Source organism: Anguilla anguilla, chromosome 14 (genome assembly GCF_013347855.1).
Source record: "Anguilla anguilla isolate fAngAng1 chromosome 14, fAngAng1.pri, whole genome shotgun sequence".
NCBI classification, from domain to species: domain Eukaryota; kingdom Metazoa; phylum Chordata; class Actinopteri; order Anguilliformes; family Anguillidae; genus Anguilla; species Anguilla anguilla.
The window spans coordinates 6820149-6848109 of record NC_049214.1 but is presented as its reverse complement, the minus strand read 5'-3'; the positions used below and the strand labels follow the sequence as shown (position 1 = coordinate 6848109).

The following is a 27961-nucleotide window of genomic DNA, read 5'->3' as shown; positions in this document are numbered from 1 at the left end:
ACAGTAGGCTAGTCTTCGTAGCGTACCTGGCGGAAACGGTATTCTACAAAAACCTTTAAAGGTAATTTCTACAATCTCGAAACATCTGGGGTACGGTAGGCTACCATCCCGGATGTGTCACTGTACTGATAAGGTAGAGCAACGTCACAACATGCCCTCCCACTCACTGTGAAGTTAACAAAACGTAGAGCATGCAGAAGTTTATTGAGGAGGAATACATAGCCTACGGTTCAACCGGAAAGCACCAAGTTGAATTACAGTATAGAATTTCGCCCTCTGGGTGTTCGGTAACTTAGTGGAAATATGGAATCTGCCACAGAGAAGATTTTAGTGGCGCTGTATATGGTCTTCAGTAAGTAACCTACATTTTAATTGTTTAAACTATGACGAGTAGTGCAGGTTTTCTTGATTAATTAATTCTGCGATTGCTGCAACGTATAAGGGAATGATATGTTCCAAATTCTGAGCGCACAATGCGATTTTGAATTCAGTTTTGCTGACATGTTTACCTAAATCCGCAGGTAAACCTTTACAGCATAAGTGGATTATACAATCCTGAACGCTGTTTTGATTAACCTTGTTTTATGACGTGTGCTTTATAAATCTATTTTTATTGACATTTCACCAATTAATTTTTTCCCGTGTCCATACAGAAATGAAAATTGAAAAAGGATGACCAAAGTTTTGGCATCAGTTTACTTGGATTGTCTTTTGAAATTGGCTTTCAGTCAGTTACCCTCACTCATGATGAAATAAATAAGTAAAGTAAAATGAATGAATGAATGAATGAATGAATGAAACAATTTTTAAAATATAAATAATAAATGTATATATGAGGCAGCAGTGCAAGGAGGTGATTGTTGTAGTTATTCTTTTTTGTGAACAGTATGGTATCTCTGCACATATTGGCTGCAGTTTACAATACTTTAGATATAAGATGTGCAACCTCCCAGATATAGAAATGCCCCATTTTCAAAATATATGAGATATAATTGCAGGACCATGTTAGCTGTAACCAGGCTAGGAGACGGAGAGTTTTCGCCAGAGCAGAGATTACACTGGCACACCCACAGGATATACTAGTCTGAAAGCAGCCATTGTATAATTACGCTGAACCCAATAAGAAGGGTCACTGGAGGTGACATATTTTTCAGCATATGACCCCTGTGATACAGACCTTACTGTCCATATAACCCAAACAGTCTGCAAAGTCCTTTTTACTGTAAAAACTTTGCTACTGAATACTGCTACATATAGGGCAAAGCTTCCTTCCTACTGTTGAAGACCTGAATGATTGTTAGCTAGGTTACAAATATTTGGCCTTTATAAAAAATACCATATCAAACACCATATGAAATGGGATAGATATGTCAATTTGTAGTTATGTGTTCTGGACAGCTGGTGAATAACTGTGCTTTTGTGTAGCTGGAGTGTGTCACTGCAGGGGTTATAATGAAACGGGAAGTTGAGACATTTTACGGTTGATGTGGACCAATACTTTGAAATGTTGTGTAATATTTTGCTTATTGAATGCATCTATAAGCTTTGAACATCATGAATGAGATTTTTTTTTTCATTCAGGACTAATAAACTATTGACTTTGAAAGTAAAAACTATTTTTAAAATAGGCAATTTCCCTTATTCCAAGAAAATGTTTGCTTTCCCTTCCTGGGATTAGCGTGGACTGGTCACTGAACATTGAAATGGAATTACCTGCATCACCAGAGATTTGGAATCACCAGCTACTATAATTAAAGCATTTACTTGGCATGGATTTGTGCAAATTAAAGTCAGTCCACTTTATAAAATGGATAAGCCTATCCTAGACCTCGGTAGGCTTTGGCTGCCTTTACCTTGCAACAAGAAATTTGGAAACACCTGTCTTGGTGGCAGTTTTGCATGCAAGTAAATGCAATTGTGTCTCTGCAAGGTAATTTCGCTGTGGAATTCCAGTGGAAATGTAGCAACTGTCACTGAAAAATGGGGTGTGGCCCAGGCCACAGCTTAAACCCCCTCATGCCCAGTCAGTGCGTTTCCTCGTTGTTTCCATGGAGACTGGGATTCCAGAGAGGGCTGGCACCGGGACTAACAAAGAACACTTTTAAATGTAGATGACAATACTTACTGACTAAGGCAGAGAAACCTTCAGCTTTGGCCCTTTTCACCCTGCTGATACTGTCACAATGTAGTTCCACTCAGCTGCCTGCTTTGTGGTTGCTAAGCTGGATAAACCTTTAATAGATTGGTGTTGTACAAACCATTTTAGGTGGATAGAGTGTGCTGGCCTACTTCGTCTTCAGTACCCACTGAAGCAGACTGCCAGATTTTTTTGTTAAAACAGCCGCCGTATTGACATTGCTCTTGAACTGCACTCATTTCTCAATGCTCATATTTTTAAGGAAAGTGTCAGTTATCCTACCCTTAATCTTGTAACAAAACATTTATATTCTAATAATGTTCTGACAATGTTCAGTATATTGACAGTCGACATTGTTTTGCCTATTGTAGTCATTCTATTATAAATTAATAATAAATGAGTTTGAATGACTTTAGGAAATAACTCATTTCTCAGTTTACTGCATGACATCCATCTTGAAAGGTCAAGTCTACAGTCACTGAGCTCATTGTAAATTTAAGACTATTTATTGCACATTGAGCTGCTAGAATATGATGATATCCATATCAGCATGTTAACTGAGATATAGCCCACATAGCCCACATTCCCTTTACTGCTTAAAACCAAGGCCAAAATCTGCGAGATTCAGATTCAGATTCAGCTTCAGCATTATCATAACATCATAATCAATTGTCCGTCTAAGTTATAGTTTGGCTACGATATGGATATCTTAGGCTGGGTGTGAATTGGACATATATCGAGCACCCATGTTGTGACCAAAGAAATTATTATAAAAATGAAATGCATAGTGCAGTTGTAATTCTCATCGAGGTCATTCAAGGTTGTAACGTTAGGATAGCTGCATATTGCGCATAGGCTATGGACATGTTGCATAGGGAAGGCCTAAAATTCAAAATGAGACTTTCTCTCTGTGTCTTCTTTATAGAGACAGGAAGGTACCTGGTTTTTATATTTCTTTTTGAATTCATTACATTATTGTTTTTGTGCTGTTGACTGCAAACACTAATCCTTCCCATTGCACCAGTTTTTTTTTATTTTTTTATTTATTTATTTATTTTTTTTAAATCTCACAGTGTTAATTTGCCCTATGAAGTACACTGTGAAGAATACTTTTCAGTACTGCTGACAAACACAGAATTTCTCTCACAGGATCGAAAGACCTTTTTACATTATTGGTGGTTGCTAGCTGATTGAAAGTAAGCTATGAGTCCGGTGGTGGATGAAGTTGCACCGGGTTCCATGTCGGTGGCTTTACTTTGGCATGAAGTTGCAATATTTTGGTTTAGTGATACAGATTTATACAGATGAACTACAGAAGTGCAAGAATCCAAATAAACCTGTTGCGACTTGCTTTACATCCTGTGTTTTTGTGATGCACCGAGTCTTGGCTAGTTATCTGTCTTGATGAGAGAGGAACAGCAAGAGCCTGTGTGGACTGGTATGTGTTTTTGGAACATAAATTAATGCCAGTACAGTATTAAATTGCTGCACATATATTGCTAACCGTATTTTCAGTTTCACACTGGTGAGTGTTCAACTCAATGTTCAGTGTTTTGACAACCTATTATAAGATTTGTTCTTATTGAGATACTCCCGGCAATAGGCGCCAAAGGCTACCATGCAGGATTGAAAAAATATAAGTTAAAAATCTAGAATTCATTGAAAATCCTTGAGCTGCAGACTCTTCACTGTTGTTAAGAAATTTACAGATCTAGGGTTCAAACATTACTTTTTATATCTGTGATATATTGAATTACAGCAATGGTCAATTATCTTAACATAAGCCTCTTTTTTCTTGGTGGAACACAACTGTGAAAGTTGTATTGCTTTGTTCTAGACCACTGAGTAAAATGCAGTTGGAAAGGTTTGTTTTATGTGAGGAAAAATCACTCCAGCCCAAACTTCATTAATGTTGGCTTTAACTGCACGCAGACACGCACGCAAGCACCAAGAGGCCTGCAAACAGAAAAAGGAATGGGTCTAGCACATAGTTCCTCTGCTTCAACTAACGTGTGGTCATATCCGATCAGGTTAGCTAGGTCTGTCATATGCCTTGGAGGTTCTGCTCATCAAGATATATATATAGCTGTCCGTTTGATTATTTGATTCTATAGTACACAAGCAGAGTTTCTCAAAACATCTCTGAAGTGCCAAAATACTTATTCAAAATGTCATTGTACTGGCATGCTTTGGCTGCAGTCTTATGTTATGTACCCACATCTTGTTCTAACTTGTTCTGATTGCTTATTACTGATATTGCTAGCTCTAGGTCACCAGCAATGGATCACATTTTCAAGGTGCAGATGTTGTTTTTCATCGGATTTGCCCCAACCTGCCATGACACAGTATAACCAATACTTAATTTTACAGGTTGCTGCATCAACTGTTCACACTCTTTCAATGTTGGAACATCGGGAGCCAAAGTATTCACTGGTCCGATGACTGAAGAGTTTGGATACGTTGTGAAACAGTTCATTAATCATCAAGGCAAATGGTAAGATGAGTTTGCTTTGTGGAAACCTTGCTCTTTAAGCATGTAAATTTTAGCTGTCTCTTGATGAGAAGTGAGAATAATTAAAGAAGAGACTGCTTCAGGCTACCTGTTTTCATGAACCCACAGTGCACATACTCCTGTCCCCATATCACTTTACTGATTAAGTCATTTTCATAAGCTACAAGATTTAAAGTCCTTTTTGTATTTTCATACATCTGATACACCGTACAATTGATATCCCCTGAGGGACATCTCCCAACCCTATGGTTGCATCTTGGTATCTAGTAATGTTCTGTTTATTTTTCCTTCACAGGACAGTTGCAGGCGGTTTTAGTTTGAAATCCTTTTAGTCAGAATACAGTGTTCTACTTCCTTCCAATAGTGACTCATTGCTTTGACACCTTCTGGCCATCTGGGAAAAGGTGATTTTTATCATGCTATTCCGGTTAATATTAGCATTTATTTTCATGAGGAAGTTTTCAAAAGATTGCATCTGTGACTTGAGAAATCAGTTGTTTACCGATTTTGAAAGATTTTCTTAGCTTCTATTTTGAGTAAATTTGGCATTTCCTGTAAGCTTGTAGTGCTCAGGACAAGTTCTCACAAACGTGTTGCGAATGTTGAGAAACCTGTGATATAATTTGATAATATCGCATCATTTACTTGTGGATGCAGGTTCCAGTAAAAACATAAACTTTGGATACACGGGGGTGGGGGTCACAGTATCCCATCATTCCTTTCAGGAACCTGCAAATATACAAACATACATACAGTGCTGGCCAAAAGTATTAGGCTGCCTGTAGTTTTATTTTTTCTTTTACTTCAGGTAGAGAAGAATTCAGTTAATATATGCACATTTGTTTAATAACAAACTAAAATGGTATTAAGCCTGTGGTTTAAAAAATATATTAAAAAAACTTAAGGTAGGCAAGATTTCAGTCAGTTTAACTAACCCAACTGTATGGGATTACTCAAACCACAACATGGCTGCGACTGGACAGCACTGGCGCGCGCTTCTGCAGTCCTCTGTGTAAACCAGGAGATTGCAATTTACAGGCCTCCAGTGTCCTATAATTCATTTTGTTTCCAGGAGATCTCTCAGGAGATGTGCTTTCCCTGTCTCAAGGGAAATTATTTTTTGCCTTCTTTCCACGAGAAATAAACACGTAAAATTCTACAGTAAGTTAATCTATGCATGTAGCAATATAGTACATTAAGAGGGTTTAATTACAAAGAGATAGCTGGAAATAATGCCCTTCCAGCCCATGTGTTTTACAGGGACTTCAAAGAATGGACTCAAGCTTGATCGCAGAACAAATAAAAAGTCTGTTTTACCTCACCTTGATCCACCCCTTAGCCTGAGTCATCAAGTTAGACATTACAATGAGAACATCAGGAGAATGTTGCTCACCCAAGAGGCTACTCAGCCACTTGCACAATCCGTTGTCTGGACTACTGTAGCGCTGTACTGGCCAGCCTATCAGCAGCAGGCTACCGCTGCTGATAAAGAACGCTGCTACACACCTGGTCTCCAACCTGCCTAAATGCCACATGCCATTCACTGGCTTCCCACTTTCAGTTCAGATTTCTCACACTGACATGCAGTACCAAGCTGTGAATGGTACTGCCTCTATCTGTAGACAGACCTCTTTGTTCAGTTTCCACTCGTCAGCTGCCCTTCCTGGTGCCCACATCCCCCAGTGGTGAAACAAACCTTCCCCAGTCAGTCAGGAAGGTAGAGATCTCACTTCACCTCACCTTTTCAGAATACAGCTCACTGGGGCTACCATGTGCAGTGCACCTTTTTGAGCCACAAGTGGTTAAATTACAAATTTTACGCATTGTAATTGTATGCAACTAATGTACTAATGCACATTAGAAATCCAATGTGCCTGTAAAGATTCAAATACACTCATTTATTTTGAAGTTTTTTTTTTTTTATGGACGGTTGACGCTGAAGTCAAATTAATATAGGAATTGATCATGAAGGAGTCAGTGTAGCGTTGAGTTATGGAGGTAAAAGATTCAGCAACATAGTGTGATATGGGGCTTGTAATTGGGGCATTTAAAAATGTTTATTAAAAAGACTGTGTGTGTACTGTGTGCAAGATATACATTTTCTTCAATTCAGCTCAAAGGGATATTTAAAAAATATATTTTTGTTTTACTCTCAACCATGTTAAAACCATTCAATATGAGAGAAAAGACTGTCCAGTCACAGCCAGTGGTGCTGCAGGTTAATGTGTAATTAACCACATCCCGCCACTGTGTGGGTGATTCTAGCAGAAGAGCAGGAGTAGAGCCAGACGATAGAGGAGCTAATTACACTGCATACTCTTAGCCAACATGCACTCAGTGAGCTTTCTTTGTTGTTTCCTAGTGTGCAGTCACCAGTGGACATCTGAGTAACTCTCTGACGACACTGCATTCCTGTAAATCTTGAATACTACGCTAGTTAAATCCATGTCCACTGTTGTTTCACCAAGCTGTTCAAGCCATGCTAATAAAATGGTTTTCAAACCAAATCATTTCATTGTATTATAGTACAGTATATTTGTACGGCAGTACATAAACAAAGCATAACCTGGGAGTTTGAACACTCTGAACAGGCGGATTCAGTAAAACACAAGCATTACAGACATTATTTAAAATTGTTCCATTTGTTGCCAAAAATGCTCATGCACTTTTGGAGTACATTTTCTTATCTCTCAGAAATGTTTCTCCTCGCATACATTTTTGGTACCAGTTGTGATGTTGCGTAACTTCCTCAACAGCCATCTAGCAAAAGCTGCTAACAGCTGATATCTACATTCTTCCGGCCTGAGCAAGTGAACTCTACAACATAATAGAACCGATAGAAAAAAATATTATATTCCATAATTCTGTAGAGCAACATTGTACGTAATTGCTTTTGTGCGAGCACTACGTAGATATTCATCGCAGTTGTTTACTGGTGATATTTAGTCCCATGTTGCAATGCTGGTGACTGGTGAGATGTTTTTTTTTTCAGGTCTCACTTCTTGTCCATGTGCAGTATAATAAATCTGTATGGAACAGGCACAGCCTCATTACAGTGTCAGATAACTGCTCATCTGAAAGTCCACCTTGTCATTAGAGTTCTAGATTGGCGTGAGTCACTTTATTTTTGTCGTGGGTAATTTACGCACGGCATTGAGCAGTGCTTTCACACACAAGTCGCACACAATTTCGTCACTCCCCGTCTCATGATTGTGAAATATCCTTTAGTAGTATATTTGCTTTACAAACAGGATGTGGGATGTGAGAATACCTCCTTGATATTGCATCTGTATGATTTCATTACTCATGCTTCTCGTCTAGCCAGCATTGAGACATACTCACTAGCTAATTCCCACACTAAATCTGGTCATCTTATTATAAGCCACCCACACTGGCTGGAAATTCCCCTTAAACCCCTACCATCTCGTGGCTTACCATTAATTTTTTTTACCCCTAGGTTTCTGAATATAGACTACAGAGAGAGTCTATATAGAATAAAGACACAGCAATAGGGAGATCCACCAAATGTACTACAGCTCCATTTACTCTGTGGTTCAACTGTACATTTTTCATCTCTCTTACTGTACGTTAGACAACATATTCTGATAATTTATGAAAAGAGCTGATGAATTTAATATTTGCAGACAGAAATTTGAACCTCTTTCAGTTTGCTACCATTTATAGCGGTGTTCTTTAATCCATTCAAAGAAAGATGTCAGTCTGGCAGACAGATTGGGAGGTTATGCTCACTAATCCTACACACTTTCTAATTCTCATTAATTACATTTTGTTCAACATTTTGTTACATTTTTTGTTAAATTTTTATTGCTGCATCATGAACAGCACAAACTACCAAATGGTAAAACTAGGTTAAACAACTGTACAAAGCTCTCAGTGTATCTAATTCAATGGTTGCCTCTTGTTGCAGACAATTTGCGGATGTGGTTTTACCATGCCAACACATAGCTACTGCAGTTATAATCAAGTAATAAAAATGAAAGGAAAAGATTAAATGAACAGCAGTAGTCAGCTAGAGCAAACAGAGTTAAGCTTTGCACTTAACGTGATTACAATATACCGTGATATTTTCACTGGAATGAAATTGACTTCACTTCCTCTGTTGTTTTCTGCTCAGGCTCCTGGTTGGTGCTCCCTGGAGTGGCTACCCACAGAACAGGAAAGGAGATGTTTACAAGTGTCAAATCCCAGGGTCCACAACCACTTGTGCAAAACTGGACCTGCAAAGTAAGCTTCTACTTCTCAGAGAAAGCACACCAAATGTGATTTTTATCCCACACCACAGAGAGGACGCTCTCACAGACATAACACTCTCTGCTTAGCGTTTGGATATTGAAGGAGATTTGCCAAAATGTGCAGAAATTCCCAGGTAAAAATGCTCTGTTCAGTTCTAAACTTTCCATTCTGTATTTCAGGATATGTCAGGATCCCAGATGTGAAAAACATTGACATCAACATGACTCTTGGTTTGACACTCACCCGGCCAGCCAGACAGGATGGATTCATGGTAAACTAAACTTGAAAGCGCAAAATTCAAAATTGTGAAAATTGGGGAACCCATGAAACAATGATGTGTTTTGGCATGACGAACATTGGTATTTCAGTTGCTTTTTACAGACGTGGTCAACGTAATTAAAGTTTGACTAATCAACTTTTTTGCGACACAGTTGTAGGTTTCCGAGTTTGTACCCTGTGTTACTGACTGTTCATATCACACTATATTCGCCATAAATGCCTTCTCATTTATTGTGTGAAAGCAGTGGGCCTCTCAGTTTAACACTGCTGCTTGTCGTCTGCTCTGTAGACATGTGGACCTCTGTGGGCCCAACAATGTGGCAGCCAGTATTTCACCCCTGGAATCTGTGATGAAGTGACCCCCCTCTTCAGTCCATTATCCTCATTCTCCCCAGCCATTCAGAGTAAGACCGCCCACCCAACATTCTTCTGTAATCAACTGAAGACTATTTAAAAATCCTTATGTTGTTTATTTTTTAAATCGTGTTATATCGTTTCAGCTTGTGGGGGTCCAATGGATGTCGCAATTGTTCTGGATGGGTCTAATAGCATTTGGCCTTGGAATCCAGTTGTTAATTTTCTCAAGAAATTGTTAGAAAATTTGGACATTGGTCCAGATAATACTCAGGTAAATGATTTGATTAAACTTGTTTACATAGTCTTTCATTATGACGCCCTAAAAGAGGAAATCCACAATAAAACTGCAATAGATGTCTTGATGTTCACCGTTTGTACATCAACATCTTGCCTGGATAGGTTTTTCTCAAGCTTCATTAGAGAAGGTTAGCATTTTATGTTGTACCAAATCAAAGATCTCTAATCTAATTGAAGTGTTTATACTACATTTGATTACACTAAACTACTAACCTTTGCACACTATTTTTTTATTTAATGATAGTGTTTTGCAGTAGGTTTGTACATATTGCATAATATTTATATTTATTTTTAAAACTTGTCATTATATTTAAGCAGAAAATGTTACTAACAGTGTTATTAGCAATATAATATATTGCTGTTCTATATTCCACCTAAACCTGTTGCATACAGTAAAAATAACTATTTTACATATGTATTTTTTCATGTTTGCTTCCAGGTGAGTGTTGTTCAGTATGCAGTTGACCCATCTTTTGAATTCAAACTGAACTCCTATAAAACCAAAGAGTCCATCATTGCTGCTGCCTCAAAAATACCTCAGAAACAGGGTACTGAAACAAATACATTCCACGCCATTGAATTTGCGAGGTATGTTGGCTATACTAACCACATATTCATCGCACAGACACACACATACATACTTATACTGTGTATGATGTTTAAATATGCACATGATTATTGTATTTATGATATTATCACAAAGTAGGCAATGATGAAATGTATCAGGATAAGAAAATGGGGTGTCTTCTCTCCCCTGAAATCAGATGTAAATCAGAATAGAGCGTTACCATGAACAGGTATGCCAGGGTGAATCTGAAAGAATGCCGAAACCCCAAGCAAATGTATTTGTGTGAGAAAAATCGGAGTATGCTTCATTCTAATATAAATAATTAAATTAAAAGTTAATGTAAAGCTGATTGATGCTTGTGGGAATATGACTAGCAATTTTCAGAGCAAACTGCGTGTTAACATAACATAACGTAACATGACGCCAAGCAGCCTATAGTGCTGAAACAAAATAGAAAAAACAAAACACATATGCTATATTTCCAGTTTTACTTCATAATTCACTGCCTCTGTACTTTCCAACAAGCTTTATTAATGTCATTCATTTGTTGTGACACGGGATAATCAAGGATGTAATGGTACTGTACATCTTGTTTTAAGGAAGAACGTTTTCTTGCCAGAAAATGGTGGCCGTCCCAGGGCAAGTAAAGTGATGGTGGTAGTGACAGATGGAGAGTCTCATGACAAGAGCATGAGGATCGATGTCATCGGGAAGTGTGAGGAAGCCAAGATCACACGCTTTGGCATTGCTGTGAGTATGGAGGGACTGGTCAAATCCCTGCCTTTAAAATGCTTCATGCATCAAGAAAGTAAGTTTTAGATCATGGGTTCCTGACCCCTTGTGGGGTCACGACCCCTTGTGGGGCCAGCTGATTTGAGGAGAGGTTCACCTGAAAATTTAGGGGAAAAAAAGAAAAATGGAATAAAAATAGAAAAAAAATTCTATTAAAAATAGAAATTTGTTGTCTATTTAAAATATGTGAATGTAGGCTACTACATGTGAGACATCACAACAAACCACCTATAATAAATAAGCATGAGGCACAAGATGCTGTGGTATATTGCCAATGTACTCACGGCTAATGGGTGTTGTTAGGGATGTGTGGGTGAGGTGTTGGGGTCACGTAATTTTGTGAACAATCGTTTGGGGTCGCATCAGAACAAAATTGGGAAACCCTGTTTTAGATTGCAGGTTTTATATTTTTTGAATTATATATAATTTGGTATAAGCTTATTATTTGTATCATGGAACACTAATAGATCACAACGGTTATATCAAGGATTGACGGTGTTTGTAATAAATTACCAAATGTGATTTATTAATCAAACGCCTGCTCAATAATAAACATATAGTTGGTAAAGTCAGAAATATCATTTTCACTATTCAAGTCAGAATAATATTTTAAATTTTTGTTGCTTTAATTTGCTTTTTGGATCAATAATGCATGAGCCCTTTCACCATCATTAAGATTACATATATTTATCCTTGTTATTCCTAGGTGCTTGGATACTACTTAAGAAATGAGTTGGACACAAAAAACCTCATTACAGAAATTAAGTCAATTGCTAGTGCCCCAGCAGAGAAGTACTTTTTCAATGTCTCAGCTGAAGATGCTCTTCTGGAGATCGCAGGGACACTTGGGGATAGAATCTTCAACATAGAAGGTACATTCTGTTGTAAAATTATTTCATTTTACCAGCAACTGCATAATTTCCCCAGTAAATGATTAGAACATACTTATGTTTACTATTTATTTGCACTGTGTTTCATATCTATCTCAAAAATGCACTGGGAATAGATGCAGAAAAATAAATGAATAACCACCATAATATAGATTAATCACCCAAGGCTGAATAGTGCTTTTTAGACTGATTTTGTGTCGTCGTCTTCTGATAGGAACTGGGAAAGGAGGGGAGAATTTCCAAATGGAGATGTCCCAAGTGGGATTCAGTGCTCACTATTCCACTAAAAAGGTATAAATGATCCCATAAGTTACAAAAATGTATTCAGAGTTTGAAAGTTTGAAATGATTTTAACCTTCGGTCCTTTCCCCTTCACCCGTAGGATGTCATGATGTTAGGTGCTGTAGGAGCCTATGACTGGAGTGGCACTGTGGTCCACAAAACAACCCTGAAAACAGACACATTCCCCAAAAAAGCCTTTGAGAAAATCTTGGAAGACCGAAACCACAGTTCTTTATTGGGTAATACCATTGGGCTGTTATTTAATATCAGTTCAATACTGGGTCAAATACGCAGTTTTGTCTTGTTTTCAGAACTTGGTGGTGTTTTTTTCTCATCATTTTTGTTTTATATCAGTAAGCATTTCCCCAATGTTGCATTACAGACTGCTGAAAAACAAGCTTGGACTGCATTCTATCCTCTTAGTAAATATGCTTTTATATGTAGTACCTGCCACTGTTGAGGAAACAGGATGTGGTACTGCCAGAAATACCCTGGGCAGATCACAACGGTATGCTTCCTGTATTTGTGCAGGCTACTCTGTGACAACACTGTCTGATGGAAACACAGAATACTACGTTGCTGGTGCACCTCGTTCCAATCACACAGGTCAAGTCATAGTCTACACTATCGATGCCCAAGGGCAGCCAACAGTCATCGATTCAGAAAGAGGAGAGCAGGTAGGTTTTTTTCTGTAAACATGGTAACAAACACTTAAAATATGCAGTTGCATTTACATTAGGCTAACATGATTTTCTGAGTCATGCAATAGGTCTGTCTTTTGTCGCTCTTTGCTTGCGATCCTAGATTGGCTCCTATTTCGGCAGCGTCTTGTGCCCCCTGGATGTGGATAAAGACAGTGTGGCCGATGTGCTGTTGGTCGGGGCTCCAATGTTCATGAGCGAATTCAAAAAGGAAAAGGGAAAGGTGCACGTCTTCTCCGTCACAAAGGTGAAGCACACTCACCGTGCCGAACGTGTGTCACTGTGTGGAATTTAGGAGCTGAAGAATCAGCGGAAAACATTTCGGACGTTGGTGGGATAGGCACGTCTCTTGGCGTTATCTGAACCCGGTTCCTCTGTCTGTTTCAGGGCGTTCTCAGTGATCAGGGCTTTCTGGATGGGCCGTTCTCCTCGGAGAATGCTCGTTTTGGCATGGCCATCGCCGAGGCGCCCGACCTCAACCTCGATGGCTTCAACGACGTGGTGGTTGGAGCCCCGCTGGAGGACAAAAACAGGGGCATCGTTTACGTCTTCAACGGAGACAGGAAGACCATCAGAAGACAGTACTCACAGGTGAGACTGAAATCATTGATTTTATATGGAGGAAATGTTATATATTGGATTATCAGTACTCAATGCTGCTGTATTTTTGCAAATGGTAAGTTCTGGTGATTCAAAAACAGATTTGGGACCTAGGCATAGTCCAGTAAGAAGCAATCAGTATTTGCAATCATCCTTTGATAAACATGGGTAAATTGATTGCATGATTTAAGATCAAAATGCCTGAGCACTCCCACTTTGCCCTTCTTAACTGGGGAGAATTGGATTATTGAATTGTTGCCGTTCTCGTTGTGTTAGTGTTAATCAGCTCAACCTTCAGGGTCCAAGTTGAACTATGCGGTTGTTCCCTGCACTTGGACCGGTACTTCTCTCTAGGGTTTTCGTCATACTTGTTCCTGGTTATGGTTATACACTTTGTTGTACATCGCTCTGAATAAGAGCGTCTGCCAAATGCCTATAATGTAATGTAATGTAATGATTAACATCATGGATTACTTTCAATGCATGTATTTTAAGAATTCAGTTCAATCTAAGGTTGATTATTGACAGTATTTTTTTCAGCACAGCCCAGAACATCAGCCTGTTTTATTACATTTTTTGCAACTGACTACTAACGTTTGAGTTTATTTGGATTATTTTCTAGAAAATTCTGGGATCTGAATTAGATCCCAAACTGCAGTATTTCGGAAGGTCTCTAGATGTTTACAGAGATTTGAATGATGACACAATCCCGGATGTTTCTGTTGGAGCCTACGGCAATGTGGTTCAGCTCTGGTGAGTTATTCTTAATGGGATGCATTAGTTTATACTAGGGCCGGCCCTAGGATTTTGCTGGCCCTAAACAATTCTGTGGGATGCGTTCGACGGGGGGGGGGGGGGGGGGGGGGGGTTTGGCATCTCTTGGTAAAATCATTCTTACATTACATTGTTATGAACTGTTTGGTTGCCTTTACATTTTAAATTTAGACCACTAGTTCCGCCATAGGGGATGAATAACGTAATTACAAAAATAACTTAATTTACCTTCGATAAACAATGGATCGTGTGGCCCCCCCCTCGTGGCCGTGTGGCCCCTCCGGCGGTTGTGGCCCTAAACAACCGCATAGAGCCTTTATGCTACGGGCCGACCCTGGTTTATACAAGGCTCGGTGCCTCACAGCTATACAGATATCCCATGTGCAGAGAATGGAATGAGATGTGCTACATCAGAGAATTTGAAGTAGTACCCAGTGGATAGAAGCATTTTATTTTCACTGGCTATCAGAGCTATTATTTTCAGAAACAGCATGTGCGTTTGTATCTGTTGCCACATACGGGGTGATGTGGTACATCTATATGAACCGTTGCGTCGTATCATAACCAGGTCAATACCAAGTGTGTGTTGTTCTAGGACCAAGGTGTAAAATCACTGCATTATGGTCCAGCATTATGAAGCGCTAATAGAATCTGTGGTTTCAGGTCCAGAGGGTTAGCGACTGTGAAGGCAACCGCCACCTTCTCACCTGATAAAATAAGCATCCTCAGTAAACCCTGCACTGTCAATGGGAGGAAGGTCTTCTGTTTCAAAGCCAAAATCTGCTTCAGTGCATCGTTTAAGCCAAAAGTACCAGTAGGACCTGTTGGTAAGAGTGTCTTTTCTGACAATTTCATCCTAAGATTATGTAATCGATGTGATAAATAACTTTTATTGTGATAAAACGAATAATGGGTTTACATACCACGAAATATCTTGAAATGATTTGTTTCTTATAAATCTCATCCAAAAATCTGTTGGCAGCGTTCTCTGTATTCGACAATAATTTAACTTCCTGTTTTACTCTCATCCCCTGTGGCAGCTGTTACCTACAAACTCACCCTCGATGCAGATCTGCAGTCATCTCGTGTCAGTTCAAGGGGCCTGTTCACTAACAACAATGAACGACATCTGCAGAAAGATATCGCAATTTCCGCACAGGGAGTGTGTGAAGAATATGAGGTTTATGTTCAGGTCAGTGGAAACTCAAACAGCCTCATCTGAATCAGTAATTCAGACAAAATAAATAAATAAATAAATAAGTAAATGAATAAATAAACCCAGTTTGAAGTTGATGACCTCTTATAAAACTACTATTACAACATATTAGAAACACACTGTCAATGTCTAATACATCTGAGAATGCATCATAAATGCTCTATTCTAATAATTTATAGGGCGTACTTTCTTGTAATGTGTTATTTTCTGCTGAAAGACTTAATATTGGAACAGACCTCAAGCCTCATCGGACATAACCACACCTGCAGACTTAGGAGATGATTACAAGAAAAAAGATTGCAACCCAAAAATCACAGATTCCAACACTGGCTGGAGTTTTGCTATTGTTTCCTTGAGCATGGTATTAAATTGAATTGGTTCTAGAAAAATATCCACCGATATCAGACATTCCTATTGGTTTGCCTCTGCTACTTTCGAACAGGAAGCCCCTGACTTTGTGAACTCCATTGGCCTACGAGTGGACGTTGACCTGCAGAAGCCTGACGCCAACCCTGTACTTGATGCATTCAGTCCAAACGCTTGGGAATTCTTTGTGAGTTTCAAATACATGGCAGATCTAATTTGCACTGTGCATTTAGATTGTACCTACTGCATAGTAATATTTTGTTCATATGTTGGCAGATCCCCTTCTCCAAGGAATGTGGTTCTGATGATGTCTGTGTAAGCGATCTGGTGTTGAACGTCAAGAGGTCATCCGACACATCAAGGTGAGCTTTCGTCAGTGGGCTCTTACAGTACAGTGTTCTTACAATACAATGTTCCATTGCGAACAAAACGCCTAGGTCTATCCATTCCATACAAAAACATGCAGTTATACCAGCAAGTGGGCTTCAGTCAAATATTAAAGCATCAATGGAAACTAATTTGTTCCAGTGTTTCTGAATTCCCCATCAGCACACTGAGCTTAGGGAAACATTGTGTGGCTCACTGCAGTGTCTTATTGAAAGAGTCTGTTTTTGTCATTTTTAAAGCCCGCTCTTGCATTATTAACATGAAAATCTTTTCTGGGAAGGTCTTCTATTTTGGAATTGTTATATATTTTCTAATTTGTGCTTTTTATTTTTTGAAAAACCATAACTGTTGTGGAATTCAAGTGGGAATGGACAACATCTAGTAAACTTGTGGTTCAGACTTTTTATTATCAACACCAATCATCATAAATGTATTGCGGTTATTTTGAACAGTAAACTTGTATCATGTCTTCAGTTTATCAAAACAACATGAAGAATTTGTATGCTTTTCAGCTTTATCATCAGTAACACTCTGGAAGATGATGACTGTACTTTCATATTACTAACTTTTTGCATATTATATTTTACATTACATTACAGGCATTTAGCAGACGCTCTTATCCAGAGCGACTTACACAACTTTTTACATAGCATTTTACATTGTATCCATTTATACAGCTGGATATAATAATATTTAATGTTTCATTAGCATATGTAATTATTATAATGCATTACTAATGGTTTAAGGAATTTATTATAAAACATCAGACTCACATGAAGTTATTGTATTGCAGCTCCACCCCGTTTTTGGTCAGCAACAAGAACAGAAGAGTTTCCTTTGACATTTCTGTGGAAAACAAGAAGGAGAATGCTTACAATTCCAGAGTCATTGCAACGTTCTCCAAAAATCTGTTCTACGCATCTATAACCCCACCTGTATGTCTGGCTGCCCTTCATTTACTAGCTAAAAATTAACTGATGTAATATATTGCAATTTCAGTTCTTAATCTTATCATTATCCTGATAAAAAAAATCAACATTACAGTGATTTTAGGTCTACATTTGATTCTTTTAAAGGGCACCTATATAATTCCAAGTTCTGTCATTGTGACTGTGGTAAATAGATAAACTTTTCTGTCGTTTTAGAGTGATGGAACTGAGGTCAAATGCGCCTCTCAAGAAACTGGAACGGTGTCCTGTCAACTGGGATACCCTGCTCTCAATACAAACCAAAAAGTGAGTCTGACATGGCCTGCATTGCTGCTTCACACGTTGTGTTTTATTTATTTCTCCTTAATTTAACCAGGAAGTGCCATTGAGATATGAGATCTCTTTTACAAGGGAGACCTGGTCAAGACAACAGAAGCAATAAAATCTACAGTGCATCACACATAAAAACATATAACATACAGTACATGAGAAAAAGTGCTTGAATGAATCCAAAACAGCATATTTTCAATGGGGACCCAGGCTACAGAAAGCCACACTCTTTCTCTAAAGAGTTTTGTAACACCGATTTAAATTTATCAGGTGTAACCGGAGTATCTAAATGGATAAGGTAGTGTAGCCCATTCCATGCCAAAGCAACGAAATGAGAAAAAGACCCTTTCTTAATTCAGAAAGTTCTCTTCGTTTTTTTCTTGGCTAACTTTGAGAATTAGCTACCATGTGGACGTGGTTTAGTAGCTACGCGAGGCAAAACATAGTAGGCTACAAAGATAGCAGGGAAGTTTCCCAAAAATGGCCTTATATATAAAAACCTACATGTGTAACTTCCTACATGGGCATGATAGAGCTGTGCATTGTGAGCCACAAACCGACAGATGCCAAGTAAACCTGGCCTACGACCTAGGTATCTGTACATCCCAAAAGCTAGACCTATAATTAAGCTATAATCTACGGCTAAATATTTATGGTAAAAACTAGCGCATGTTGTGTAGCCTAAATGTTGAGGTGTGTGTATAAACAGGAATACAGCATGACTCATCTACCAAGACCAGCTGTAAGGAAGATGACCATGTGTGCAGGGTTTTCTAGCACTGCTTCCAGGCCTCTTGTCTGGTGCCTTTGTTTCTTTGTTCAAGTATTACGTTTTGGTTCAGGTGGGAAAAGGACGATTATAACAAACAAACAAACTAAAACAATATGCACACGATGGTGAGGCAACAAAATGTTTAAAGTCTGGTGCTGGAAGAGGTTGGTAGGTGCTCCCAAAGAGTCATTGGTACATAGACTGGATCCAAAACAAAATATTTCTATCTAACCCAAAAACTAATCATAATTTTTTTTTTTTAAACAGCAGGGACCCCTCCAAAATTCTATCAGTCACGCTACCTGTCTGTAATTCTCTGTAACAACAATACTTAATTTTTACAAAATGCTTGATACACAAAATGAACAGAACAAACTACAGCTACAAACTCCTCCGTCCAAAGTCTCTCCAAAATGGCCCCACTTGACCTGCCGTCTCCTCCACTTCCTGTCAGACGGTCCTAAATTCAGACTTCCTGCTGAGGGAGGGATGTGCCCCATGTCTTGCTGTGCGTGAAGGATGCAGTGTGTGTGTAAACTCGAAGAAACAAAATATAAACGAAACGCATGTGACTAAACTAAACGTATGAGCAGGTGACCCTGTCTTAACAAATGACCTTTAAATGCGGTGAATCTTCTTTCTATAGGTGACGTTTGGAATTAACTTTGACTTCAATCTGAAACAGCTGCAGAGGGAAGCACAAGTTCACTTTGAGGCTGTAAGGTGGGAGAAAAGTTTGGTCAGTTTTTGCAGTTGAGCATGTGATCATACATTTGGAATGTGGCCCCAACCTTGTTCCGATTTCTCTTCAACAGTGACAGCACAGAAGAATCTCCCAACAACAACAAAGCTGATATCTCTTTTCCAGTTCAGTATGACTCTGAAATCAGTTTGACAAGGTATGTCCTGTTATGCTTTAACGAAATAAAAGATGAATATACCCATACAATTTCAAGCAAATAATTTTGGCCGGGAAACCCATTTTCATTTCAAGTTCCTCTTGAATGAAACTGAAAATGAAATTGAAAGAAAAATGCACAGATATGGGTACTAAAGTACATATAAACTACCAGTTTTCAGTTTCAATAAAGTTATCATTAAAGGGTTACAACAAACCAGTGTGGTAAGCCTTGTAATCTTGTAATCTTTATCTCTGCTTTTTGTACTCTCTCTGCTTTTCTCCGCAGAGAGGCCAATATAAATTTTTATGTTGTGAATGAACACGCCCCAGTAAAGACTACAGTGACAGACTACAATGACATTGGTCCAGAATTAAACTTCGCACTGAAAGTAAGAACATTTCAGAACATGTTTGCCGCAGTACGTCATGTTAGTGATGACATAGTGAAACTTCACGAGCCACAGAATGGGTGGAGCCCTCCCATGAGTTTAAACATCCCATTCCGACCCATTCCGTTGGATTTACTGGTGTCAAGTGATTTCCGAGAGCAGGCGCAGGACGTGCACTCTGACCTAAACTGGCTGTGATTAAGCTGCGTATGGTTTCTCTTTCAGGTTTCCACAGGGAACTTCCCGGTTAGCCTGGTCTACCTCACAGTCTCCTTCCCAGTTTACACTAAAGGAGGAAATCCATTGTTCTACTTAACAGGAGTCAACACTCAGCCAGTGAGTCAGGCAGTACTTCACCCACTGACCCTATATAACTGCAACTGGCACAATAATAGTTCTCGTAAACACAATGGGATAATTGTAAGCCAGGATGCCTTGAAGAATAGAGAACATGCGGGATTTCCTTGGAAATTACCCACTGCAGGGGTGGTTGCAATCTACCCGGCTATGGAGTTAGCATGTTGGCAGCAGGTACAACAGAGACTGTGTCTCTTTATGCATGGTCCCCTTCCTGTTTCCTGTTCCCTGCAGGTCAGCGATGTGAGCTGTGAGGTAAGCGGCCTGATCGACCCGCTGAAGATCAAGCAGAAGCCCCACACAGCCTCTTTCTCCAAGGAGAGCCTCAGAGGGCAAAAGGAGTTGGTGAGGCATTCATTTCTGCCACAACTATGCAACATCTAAACCTTCAAGGATTTGAAGAAAATTGGAACATAATGATGTTTGATTATAAGAACCAGTCAGTTATTTTGCCTGCTATATAGCTTTATTTGTGATGATTCTGATGTTTATAAATGCACATACAGTACATACTTTGTGTTTTGCTTGCCTGGCAGGACTGTGAGAGTGCCACATGTAAGTCTATGAAATGTTTGCTGAAGGATATGGGAATAAAAAGTCATTACTTGGTCAATATCACCACAAGGATCTGGAATGGTACACTGGCCTCGGTAAGTTTAACATCACAATGTGTCCTGTGTAATATGAATCCACTGCAAAATGTTTTACCTGCGACAACTGAACAGAAAGCTTACTGTACCAGCTTGAAGGCAAGCATAGATCTTTTTAATTCACAATGTTTCTTTCTTTCTTTCTTGATGTACAGTCAACCTTCCAGTCCATTGAGCTCGCTGCAACTGCAGAAATAGAGACTTCGCAGCCTGAACTTCTAGTCATCAGTCATAAGAAGCTTCCGGTAATGAGCCCAAAATTAAACATCCTCTTTGTGCTTATACTTCATATCTCTATATTACATTCAATAAATCTTAATTCATGAGAAATAACAAAATAATCAAACACATTTGATTATTTTGTTATTTCTCATGAATTAAGATTTATTGAATATAATATAGAGATATGAAGTCACGAGCAAGCCAGCTTAATAACTGCAGTTTTTACGTTAAACTATCCAGTTTATATGATCACTGTCAGTGTACTTTGTGTAATCATCAATGTGTAGTTTTCTACGGTCAGTAATTCTCCTGGGAAAATGCATAAATGCACATAACCAAAAACAAATCAGATACCCATCATGGTATGTCTTGCTCTTGAATTTGCTTGAATTTGCTTTCAAAGAGTGTTTTCCTTTACAGAATTCTTTATACTCAACGGAATAGCACTGTGACAGAAATGTTTGAAGTGCTGCTTTCTTCAGCAAACACTGACCTCTTGTGGTCAATATGAATAGCAAGTGGAAACCAACAAATTATCATTTCAGCAAAATGTTCTCATAGATGTGGCTGCATTTGTCCCTTTCCCCATCTGCAGGTAGCAATAATCATCAGTAAGCCAGAGGAGACAGCAGATGTGCCCATAGGAGTGATTGTGGGGAGTGTGATAGGAGGTTTGCTGCTATTAGCCATCGCAGTTTTCCTGCTCTGGAAGGTAACACTCTCTATGTCCACCCACCATGTTGAATTCAATGGCATTATTGCCTGTAACACAATCAACCTTATGCTTTAACCTGAGCTTAGAATTCCTCTCAAAGGAAAGTTCAAAGCAGCCCACTATGCGCTGCATATGTTTTCATTGAAATAATTAGTAATCATTATTTCAGGAATCTCATGTGACAGGATTTTTTTTTTCTTGTCAGCACATGACCTGAGAGCACATACTACAGGGTGCAGCTGTGTGCATATCTCACAACAGCCTTACTGAATCTCTCGTCCGCTTATTAGCTATGCTTAAACGTGCGTACAAGTGTGCAAGTCACATGCCAGCACCTCACTTGGCCCGATTTTTTTTTTTTTTTCAGTTTGGCTTCTTCAAGAGGAAGTACCAGCAGCTGATGAAGAATGAGCACGAGAACGAGGACGAGAGAGAGTACGAGAATGTCGGACTGCAGGCAAACACTGCTTGAGTCTTCCCTGCCAGACTGGAGGAGCCGGAAACGGCTGCCTGAGAGGTCCTCGTGCTCGCCTCTTCACCGCAACGGAAAAGGGAAATTAATTTACGGAAATCATTTGACACCGGGACCCCCGGAAAAGCAGGCCTTGCACTAGCTGCGGCCACCTAGCCGCAGACTCCGTCGACCTCTTTCGCTGGGTGGATGTGCTTGTTGCTTTGCAGGAAGGCTCGTTTAAAGGCCTGGGACGTGGGGGACACAATGAAATAGATGCCTCGGAGAGCCAAAATGAAACGCAGAGTTCGATCAATGTTAGATAAAGCTGACTCTCAGACTACAAAGCACAATGATAGCACTGTGTCTGCCTGCAAGCAGGAAAATTAAGTAATTACTGGACTTTTCCCCCCTAAAGCTGAACTGAAATATTGTTTGGCTCCTGATGCCATACTTGTGTATGGAAGCTTTAGCACTTTTCTCCATTCAGTATTGCTGCCTCAGTGTAGCTGATGGCAATAAATACTTGCATATGGTTTTAGCATTAAGTAGGATTGGGCAGGCTTGTTTGCTGAGGATAGCAGGATGGGGTTAGAATTTTTTCTTTTCATTGCAAGACATGTATCCTATCCATCGCAGGGCCCACACACCATTACTCACACACTGATATCTACAGGCAATTTAAACCTGCCAGGTAGCCTAACCTGCATGTCCTTGAACTGTGGGAGGAAACACACATGGGGAGAACACGCAGACCTCCACACAAAAAGGCCCCAGCGTGGATTCAAACCCAGCCCTTCTTGCTGTGAGGTGGCAGTTCTTCACTGTACCACAGTGCCACCCGTCTTATTTATTAACTGTAAATAAATTACTTGAAAATACAGATCAAATGGAATGTGTCCAAATACCCCATCTCTCGCATACGGCGATGTACTACTCAAAATAGGTACAGAACTTACAGAGCTGTAACTCAATGTAAAATGAAACTGCTGAAGCTGAATTGTTTTATGGATGGTAACACTGGCTGTCTACAACCCCCCTTGAAAAGCAATTATTTAGCAAGTTAAAATTTAACATTAATGTTAATGTTTAACAAATACAAAGCCATATAATGCAATATACAAGTAAGGGAAATCATTCCCAGAACTCTGTCTCCATGATGATCATGCTAACAGTGCAAAACCCAAGATATCAATGCCATTTGGATGGGCTGAATACAAAAAGCTCCAATGACAGAAACCATTCCAGATATTCACTTTGCGTGCTCAACTACTACCATTATGTTTGTTTACCAGGGACGGGGTCAATTTCATTTCAGTTTAAGAAATGAATTGAAAATTGCACATTTAACTCTTTTTTTAAATGATTAAACACTGTTACTTCGTTTCCTGAACTGACTGAATTGAAATTGAATTCCCGCTCTGTTGTTTACATAAGATGTACATACTTTATCAGTTATACATGATCCAGCATTTCATTTTCCCCAACAAAGGTGAGAAATATCGGCCTTGTTGTTTGTAAACATTACGCAGTTCCCATCACAGGTATAAGTGCAAGTTTATGTGGTTCACATATACCAGACTGATGGAATGTTGTGGACTTTTGCATTTCTTTGCAGGAGTTTTTTTTTTTTTTTTCTATAAACGGGTACGATGCTTCTGGTTTCTTTCAAATATATTTTGATTTCTATTTTTAAACAGATTTCAGGACCCCTTGTTCTTGATTGTTGAAAAGTATTTTATATCTGCTGGATGATGGATTTTTAATAAATATTTATGAAAGGGGTCTTTTGCTCTGTTTTTTGTAATTGCCATATGCAAAAGGCTAGGTACCCATAAAACAGACCCATGTATAAATGAAAACTAGCTTGCCTCATTGTCATTTTGCCATTATGTATTAAGCACAGATATTTAAGAATAGTTTCACACGTACCACATGTGCAAACAAGTCTGAAATCTTATTTCTTGTTCGTTTTATTTCATGTTCAAACTGGCACAGCACAGTCTATTTTTATGTAGTTTCTGTGTTCCACTTGGGAATAAGTAGAGCACACTGCACACATATTCACATTCAATTCAAAACAAACTGGTAATCGTTTTACTGTTTTAATAAGGTAACAGTGGTAAAATCGATAACAGATTGCTAATATACAATTATATTGGTGGATAAATGGAATTCCGGGACTGACTGTTGTTGACACCACCCATCATTACTTGAGCATCCCCTCAGCCCACAGGCATTCCTTGTTCTCCTTCCAAGTGGAATCTTCAGTTTCATAGACCTCCTTAACATTAAAATATTAAAATTAAAATTAAGAAGTTATCAAATCTGGGCACACAAATTACATCCAGCAATTTTCACCCAAAGACAATCTTAACAGGCTTTGGCTTAAGAATAATCAAACTTTTTTTTTTTTTTTTTTTTTTTTAAGTTGCAGCCATCTTTAACTTCAAAGAACATGCTTTGGTCTTGATTGATGTGGCACATTTGAAGCACAATGCAACCCTTCATAAAATTCCTGTTCAATACTGCATGCTTCATCTGGGCATGCTCATCTGGGAAGCATGACACAACATGCCTGCTTTGTTTCTCTACTCTGGTGGAGGAAATTTCCATTTAGACTTTAAACTGAATGGCGTGGATGACATTAACTAAAGTAATGCATCTTAAATACACCAAAATACAATGCAATAGGCATTACAGATAAGTAAAAGGTTAAATACAAGATTCATTTATGCAATACGATACTGACAAGCATGCAATTACCTATATATAAATAATTATAAATAATTACATACATAATTTCACTAAGTTAGGCTCTACAGATATACAGAATTCAGGTTGAACTTAATCTGTTCTGAATAAACCTGACCAAACCTCACTACAATGGTGTGTATGAGAGAGAGTATGATGGTGTGTGGTGTGTTTCATGGCCTAAACGGCCTCTCATACAAGCACACACTTTTCTTCCCTTGATGCATATACAGTAAATGTATCTGTGTATGCTCTTCACTTATACTTTGGATTATTAGCTTTTATAATCAATACACACACAGGGACACACCATTTATGAGCCCTTTAAAGAAAGTTTTTTTTTGTTTTTATGACCACATTTATCATAAAAACCTTTAAAAATTCCATCTTTAATACCTCTTTTCAATTGACAATTAAATCCCATTGTTCAATACATGAGAATGTTGACTCACTTTTTTCCAGATGGGCACACTTGCTTTCAGTGCATTGATGCAATACGCAACTGCATCCAGAGACTCACTCCTGTGCGGGGAGGAGATGGCGATGATGACACTGGCTTCTGTTACCGGGACAACACTGAAACATTGGGAGACATTTCTAAATATTTTTCCTCTGCGGGGGGGTTGAAGAACATGTACAAATATAGAGTAGGCTGCTGGAGGATCACTATTAACTAAAGATGATGGACCTGCATGAATACAGTGCTGAATCCTGGGAATCATGGATGTTGAGATCCGTCATTGGGATCTAACTTACTGCATGTCAAATCCACACAATCTGATGGCGTTAGGATTCTGGACTACGATACTTAAGCAGGCCTGCTGGAGGTTCTAATAACTGTCACTTTGCAGGCTCCACACCCCTTCTTTATGAATTCTATGAATAAATAACGTCTCACACCCAATAGTCCAATTCACAGAAATTATGCAATATAATCTTTGACAAAAAAAAAAAGTTTAAAATAAAAAAGACTCACCCCAGTCTGTGATGAACACAGATGTGTCTAACGGTTGACCATCGTTCCCTTATCTCACTGAATATTTTCTTCAGTTGTGACTCTGCCATTGGAATGTAAGCTTCATATTCAAGTTGAACAACCTTCTTTCCTTCAAAATTGTTCCTAGTGGTGCCTGATATTAAATGAGAAATATTACCAGCACCTCCATTGACAAACATGCGGTATTATTTGAAGCTAGCTTCAAGACCCACCAATGAACATGGAGACAGCTCCACAAGAAGCACACAACACATCTTCAGATACAGCACCAGCTGAGAGCTTGTCATGGGTAAGCTTGATAAGGTCCTGTGGACCTCGGTCATGGTCATTCATAACTGAGACAAACAAGATGAAAAGGTGTGGCATATCAAATACAATAGACAAGGGTTCCCAAATTGGGATCCACGAGTACACACAAAGGACAATAAGAGAGTCCCAGGGGTTTATATCAAAATCAACATTTTCCCCTTTCAAGAATTATTTTGTTTATTTCCATAATTCAAAAGTGACATTTTAGGTTGACCACTGCAATAACTAAATATTGTACAAAATACATAGATCTGACACAAATCCATGAAATAATGAGGTTACAATTTAGACACTGTTCCACCGATGTACTAGGATATGAAATCTCTCCATGCCAGATAAAGGTACTGTCCCAAAAGTTGGCCATGTTATTGAAGTAGGTTGGGGCCCACAGTATGATAATTGTAGCGGGCCTTAAACTGTTTGGGAAGCCCTGCATCAGGAAATAAAGGATAGATATCTGTTTTTCACTTCGTGGCTACTTTAGTTTCATTTGGAAGAAGCAAAAGTTCGAAAGATAATACAACTCGCCTCACCTGAGATCGAGGCTTAGCCACCGCTGAGCGGAGGAATGACAGCGACCTCGTCACCTTGCCGCAGACTCACGTGCTGATTACCCAGGACCACGTATTGTTGACGCACTGCAATCACCACTTGCTCACGAATCGCAGACAGTCTGATCATAATTTAACACTGTCAGCAATAATATTAACCATCTTACTAAGTAGAAAGTGAGGATTATTATAAATCTGATTATGCATCGATAAATGCAGTGTTAACTATATTAAAGGCTACTAGTAAAATTATACGTACCTAGGATGTCGGTTTTCCAGTTCCTGCCACAGTTCTTGGGACGTTAATTCTTGAGGGACACTAATGATCTCCGATTTGAGTCCTGCCAATTCTGCACTTTTGGCAAAATAGAGCACCAGCACCTATTGCCAAATGAGAAAGGTCATCCATGCGCTTGCTCTCACAACTATTGAACCCTGTTGCAAATTGCGCACGTAGCCTACCTATTAGCAGTAACACTGTCATTTGCAGGCTACGGTTCACCAATCTCAGCAATCTTTCACGCGTTTGACTTATTCAAACTGTATCCCTAGCAGTTCACGTAGCACAATTCAAGCGACTTAAAACAATAACGAATTAGTTTAATCAAGTTATTTTAAGGTCTTAAATCACAAATATGTGATTAGAATGCTCTTAACTGAACACTCGAATGCTGGTGTAACGGTCACTACTGGTGACTGAAAGCAATGGAACCTATTTTTATACAGTCTATGAATGGAACACTGACTTAGCATTTTGAAGAAGCAAAAACATTACAAAATAAACCTACAATTCAAAGGGTTAAAACAGTAGCCGACAGGTAAATAGTATACATTTCAAATCGATTGACTGGTACATTGATAGTGGTATTGCGACCGCTCATTCGAAACAGGTAGGCTAATATTAGAAGCAGAACAAAAAATAAACAAACTGTTATAAGCGTATATAAATATAATAATCAACATAAAAATAACTGACCTCGGTATTCATGAATGAAACTTGATCTTGTTACATAAGCGCAGCACAAAACTTCTTCCCCTGTCGTCTGTTCCTATTGCTCGAGCGGTCTGTCAGCTAACTATTTTAAACGGGAAATGAAGCGGATGTACACGCCTACTGATTGCAGTATGGATTCGCCCAGCAGCCGTCTGCGGTCTGGGAAATCGGAAGGACTGAATCGGCGGTTTTCAAACCTGAATTCTCGTTTGTGTCCATGTGTTGAAC

At 39.0% G+C, this 27961-nt stretch overlaps 3 protein-coding genes across 6 annotated transcripts; 1 reads left to right on the top strand and 2 right to left on the bottom strand.

The window, feature by feature from the left end:
- LOC118212870 (integrin alpha-2-like) lies at positions 1 to 23235 on the top strand. 2 transcript variants are annotated; one of them, XM_035391302.1, is made up of 30 exons: positions 1 to 61; positions 4508 to 4631; positions 8785 to 8894; positions 9083 to 9174; positions 9472 to 9586; positions 9683 to 9810; positions 10276 to 10424; positions 11004 to 11154; positions 11903 to 12068; positions 12301 to 12377; positions 12469 to 12607; positions 12900 to 13045; positions 13173 to 13316; positions 13457 to 13660; positions 14292 to 14422; positions 15107 to 15270; positions 15484 to 15635; positions 16102 to 16212; positions 16302 to 16387; positions 17206 to 17347; positions 17558 to 17647; positions 19090 to 19166; positions 19259 to 19342; positions 19631 to 19733; positions 19959 to 20069; positions 20325 to 20435; positions 20627 to 20740; positions 20896 to 20985; positions 21558 to 21674; positions 22045 to 23235. In XM_035391302.1, the coding sequence occupies exons 2-30, from the start codon at positions 4576 to 4578 to the stop codon at positions 22147 to 22149; spliced, it is 3465 nt and encodes a 1154-aa protein (XP_035247193.1). In that variant the 5' UTR covers positions 1 to 61; positions 4508 to 4575; the 3' UTR covers positions 22150 to 23235. The 2 variants fall into 2 exon arrangements, with proteins under 2 accessions (XP_035247193.1, XP_035247192.1); XM_035391301.1 differs by lacking the exon at positions 1 to 61 and adding an exon at positions 170 to 352.
- Positions 12577 to 27921, bottom strand: LOC118212873 (molybdopterin synthase sulfur carrier subunit). Of its 2 annotated transcripts, XR_004762326.1 has the most exons (7): positions 27716 to 27921; positions 26999 to 27120; positions 26722 to 26861; positions 25859 to 26214; positions 25335 to 25458; positions 17186 to 17258; positions 12577 to 13585 (listed from the first exon to the last, which is right to left on the bottom strand). XR_004762326.1 is itself a non-coding variant. In XM_035391305.1 (4 exons), exons 1-3 carry the CDS (start codon positions 27725 to 27727, stop codon positions 26735 to 26737), a joined length of 261 nt encoding a protein of 86 aa, XP_035247196.1. In that variant the 5' UTR covers positions 27728 to 27921; the 3' UTR covers positions 25880 to 26012; positions 26722 to 26734. The 2 variants fall into 2 exon arrangements, 1 of the variants encoding a protein (XP_035247196.1); XM_035391305.1 differs by lacking the exons at positions 12577 to 13585; positions 17186 to 17258; positions 25335 to 25458 and having other exon boundaries at positions 25880 to 26012.
- On the bottom strand, positions 24082 to 26860 carry LOC118212871 (molybdopterin synthase catalytic subunit). Of its 2 annotated transcripts, XM_035391304.1 has the most exons (5): positions 26722 to 26860; positions 26092 to 26214; positions 25859 to 26012; positions 25335 to 25458; positions 24084 to 24412 (listed from the first exon to the last, which is right to left on the bottom strand). In XM_035391304.1, the coding sequence occupies exons 2-5, from the start codon at positions 26210 to 26212 to the stop codon at positions 24338 to 24340; spliced, it is 474 nt and encodes a 157-aa protein (XP_035247195.1). In that variant the 5' UTR covers positions 26213 to 26214; positions 26722 to 26860; the 3' UTR covers positions 24084 to 24337. The 2 variants fall into 2 exon arrangements, with proteins under 2 accessions (XP_035247194.1, XP_035247195.1); XM_035391303.1 differs by lacking the exon at positions 26722 to 26860 and having other exon boundaries at positions 24082 to 24412; positions 26092 to 26639.
- Positions 27922 to 27961: the final 40 nt, after the last annotated feature.

What these genes read in the sequence shown, in the direction of transcription:
- LOC118212870 (XM_035391301.1), top strand. Translation starts at nt 304, where the DNA reads ATGGAATCTGCCACAGAGAAGATTTTAGTGGCGCTGTATATGGTCTTC. An exon ending in TCAGAAGACAGTACTCACAG is followed by an intron (nt 13,661 to 14,291) that starts GTGAGACTGAAA and finishes ATTATTTTCTAG; the next exon opens with AAAATTCTGGGATCTGAATT. An exon ending in GTTCACTTTGAGGCTGTAAG is followed by an intron (nt 19,167 to 19,258) that starts GTGGGAGAAAAG and finishes TCTCTTCAACAG; the next exon opens with TGACAGCACAGAAGAATCTC.
- LOC118212873 (XM_035391305.1), bottom strand. An exon ending in CTGGAAAACCGACATCCTAG is followed by an intron (nt 26,862 to 26,998) that starts GTACGTATAATT and finishes AATTATGATCAG; the next exon opens with ACTGTCTGCGATTCGTGAGC.
- LOC118212871 (XM_035391303.1), bottom strand. Translation starts at nt 26,245, where the DNA reads ATGCCACACCTTTTCATCTTGTTTGTCTCAGTTATGAATGACCATGAC. An exon ending in AGCTGTCTCCATGTTCATTG is followed by an intron (nt 26,013 to 26,091) that starts GTGGGTCTTGAA and finishes ATTTAATATCAG; the next exon opens with GCACCACTAGGAACAATTTT. An exon ending in GTGTGCCCATCTGGAAAAAA is followed by an intron (nt 24,413 to 25,334) that starts GTGAGTCAACAT and finishes TTTAATGTTAAG; the next exon opens with GAGGTCTATGAAACTGAAGA.